This window comes from Opisthorchis viverrini (genome assembly GCF_000715545.1).
Source record: "Opisthorchis viverrini unplaced genomic scaffold opera_v5_226, whole genome shotgun sequence".
Lineage (NCBI taxonomy): Eukaryota > Metazoa > Platyhelminthes > Trematoda > Opisthorchiida > Opisthorchiidae > Opisthorchis > Opisthorchis viverrini.
In genome coordinates this window covers 71,270-73,565 of record NW_008751881.1, presented here as the reverse complement: position 1 = coordinate 73,565, position 2,296 = coordinate 71,270, and the positions used below count along the sequence as shown (strand labels likewise).

The 2,296-nt window shown below is 46.6% G+C and overlaps 1 protein-coding gene across 1 annotated transcript in view; it reads left to right on the top strand.

Moving 5' to 3' along the window:
* Positions 1-843: 843 nt before the first annotated feature.
* The window catches only part of T265_08538 (hypothetical protein), a gene marked incomplete at both ends in the record, with an annotated part of 21,997 nt that continues 20,544 nt past the window's right edge, over positions 844-2,296 (top strand). Inside the window, 2 exons of the mRNA XM_009174375.1 lie at positions 844-1,011; positions 1,813-2,023. Coding sequence (XP_009172639.1) covers positions 844-1,011; positions 1,813-2,023 — 379 coding nt within the window. The remainder of the gene's footprint in view (positions 1,012-1,812; positions 2,024-2,296) is intronic.

Here is a 2,296-nt window from a genome sequence, read left to right as displayed (position 1 = left end):
ACCGGAGGTGGGGATAGTAAACGAGGTTTGTTAAGCTGAAGCTGAAATGTTTGCATACCCAGAGTGGCAAAATTTTTAAAATTCATCATGATTTTTCTTAACTGGAATGATCACTGGTGACGGAAGCTGGATATCTATATCTGGTAACCGAATAAATGTAGCGGCTTCATCAAGAGTTCGATGAGCCGATTTGGAAAATTCAATTCTGTATATCGTCACTGTTCGTGTGGGGAGAGAATGTGTAACGATATTCTGACTTCGCATTATAAAAACGGTTTGAGCTTTTCTTCCCATCGAATGAAATCGGGGTCAGAAGTGTGTTCAGATTGGCGGTAACAGTGGATTTTTGACAGAGTTGCGGCCGTACCAGCTGAGGCCACTGAAGGCACGCTGATGCCGGCTGCTGGATTTGTGGTTCACACTCGCTAAGGCAAAAATTCTGTGTTCCGTCTTGGTTAATTGTAATGGTATGGCAGTCCACAAAGCTAATTTATCGGAGTGTATGATAGAGAAACAAAAATAATGGAGCTAGATTTAGTATACAATAACGAAGTACTGTACAAAACACCACACAATTAACACTACAATTTTTGCTGTCCTTAATCCTAGGGGCCGTGTCATGAACCTCGTATTGACGGTGGTGCTCCATTCCAATTCTGTAAGTCATCCCAAGCCAGTGCTTTAAGAAGTAGAACCACAGAGGGTATACGGTGCATGATACTCCCGAAAACGGGTCAGGCAACACAGCCCATCGTACTGAAGGTATAGGCATCGACAACATTCTGTAAGTCAGGCGGCTTCGGGGCGTATCATTGTAAGCTGGCTTTCGGCAAATACTGGAACATGGTTGACTGTTGGGTCTACATTTTCGACCGGTCGGAGCTTGGCTCGATGCTGGACTGGCAGGCCGCCCGTTATTCTGACCAATGGCATTCACTTCAAGCCTATTGGTCGTTACAGCGCATTGTTGTGGCTGATAAGGCGGTTGTGGTGTTGGCTTGCCCTCGGCACGTAAGTTTAGTGATCTGGAAGTGGTGACTCGACGAATATATATCGGGGAGTTTGCAGTCAGCCGTCAGGGTGAACGCGCTTTTCTGGACAGTCGTTTCTGGCCTTCAAATTAACCTGCTCATGAAGTCCACAAACCTGTGGACGTGCCCCGTTGTGCAGGCATGTTGGAAAGAACGAATCAGTCAACATAGTTGAACCGGTGCTTTAAGTCGAGGATCTCCAAGGTCTTTTGGGCCACTACACGCATATGGGTGCTATGCCGTTTGGTGGGTTCTGAAGATGTAGCCCACAGAGTCCTCAAAGTCTTCAAGGATTCTGGTCAGCCAGATTAGGGGCCTTTTTTACTCATAGGTGCTTTTACTTTTTTGCTTTTTTTTACTTTTTTGCCTCGCTCTTTGTTTTTTACTTCATAGGTGACCTAGAGTAAGCGTCTCAAGCAGTCTGGTCACAGCGAGAAGCTAGCTAGCCCCTCGGTGATTGTTGCACTCATCGTGAGAAACTGACTCGAGAACAGCAAGCGGGATTCCGGCCTGGTAGGGGTTGCGTTGACCAAATCTTCACACTGCGTCAGGTGCTAGAACAACGCCGTACGTATAAACGACCCACAATTATAGTATTCCTGTATTTCCGGGGTGCATTCGACTCGGTCGATCGGTCTGTTCTTCTTGAGACGCTTGCCCACCAAGGAACGCCCCGGAAGTTTGTAAACATAATACGTTCATTGTATTCTCAGACTTCGGGACGTGTGGGAGTGTACGGAGAGCTCTCCAAAACCTTCCGTACACAAAGCGGTGTCCGCAGAGATGCATACTCTCCCCATTCCTTTTTAACTTCGTGATCGATGCAATAATGAGACGAACGCTGGAGGGTCTTCAAAACCCTGGTGTTCAAATAGCCTGCGAGGAAAACCTTGTCGATCTGGAATATGCAGACGACGTCGTTCTCATGTTCGAAGAGGAGGAAAAGGCGCAAGTATTCTTGGATGAACTGACAAAAGTCATCCCGTCCTTTGGTATGCACTTTGCACCCACAAAGTGTAAGGTCATGCTTGTGAACTGAACACGCCACTTACAATCTAGGGAGAGGTACTGGAAGTTGTGGATAGTTTTACGTATCTTGGAAGTTGTATTATTTCTGATTGTAGTGTGACAGATGAGGTGAATGCACGAATCTGCAAGGCTCGGGCCGCGTTTGCTAACTTGAGACACCTATGGCGTCAGAATGGTTTATCCCTGAATCTGAAGGGACGTGTGTATGAAGCTACAGTACGGGCTGTTTTGTTGTA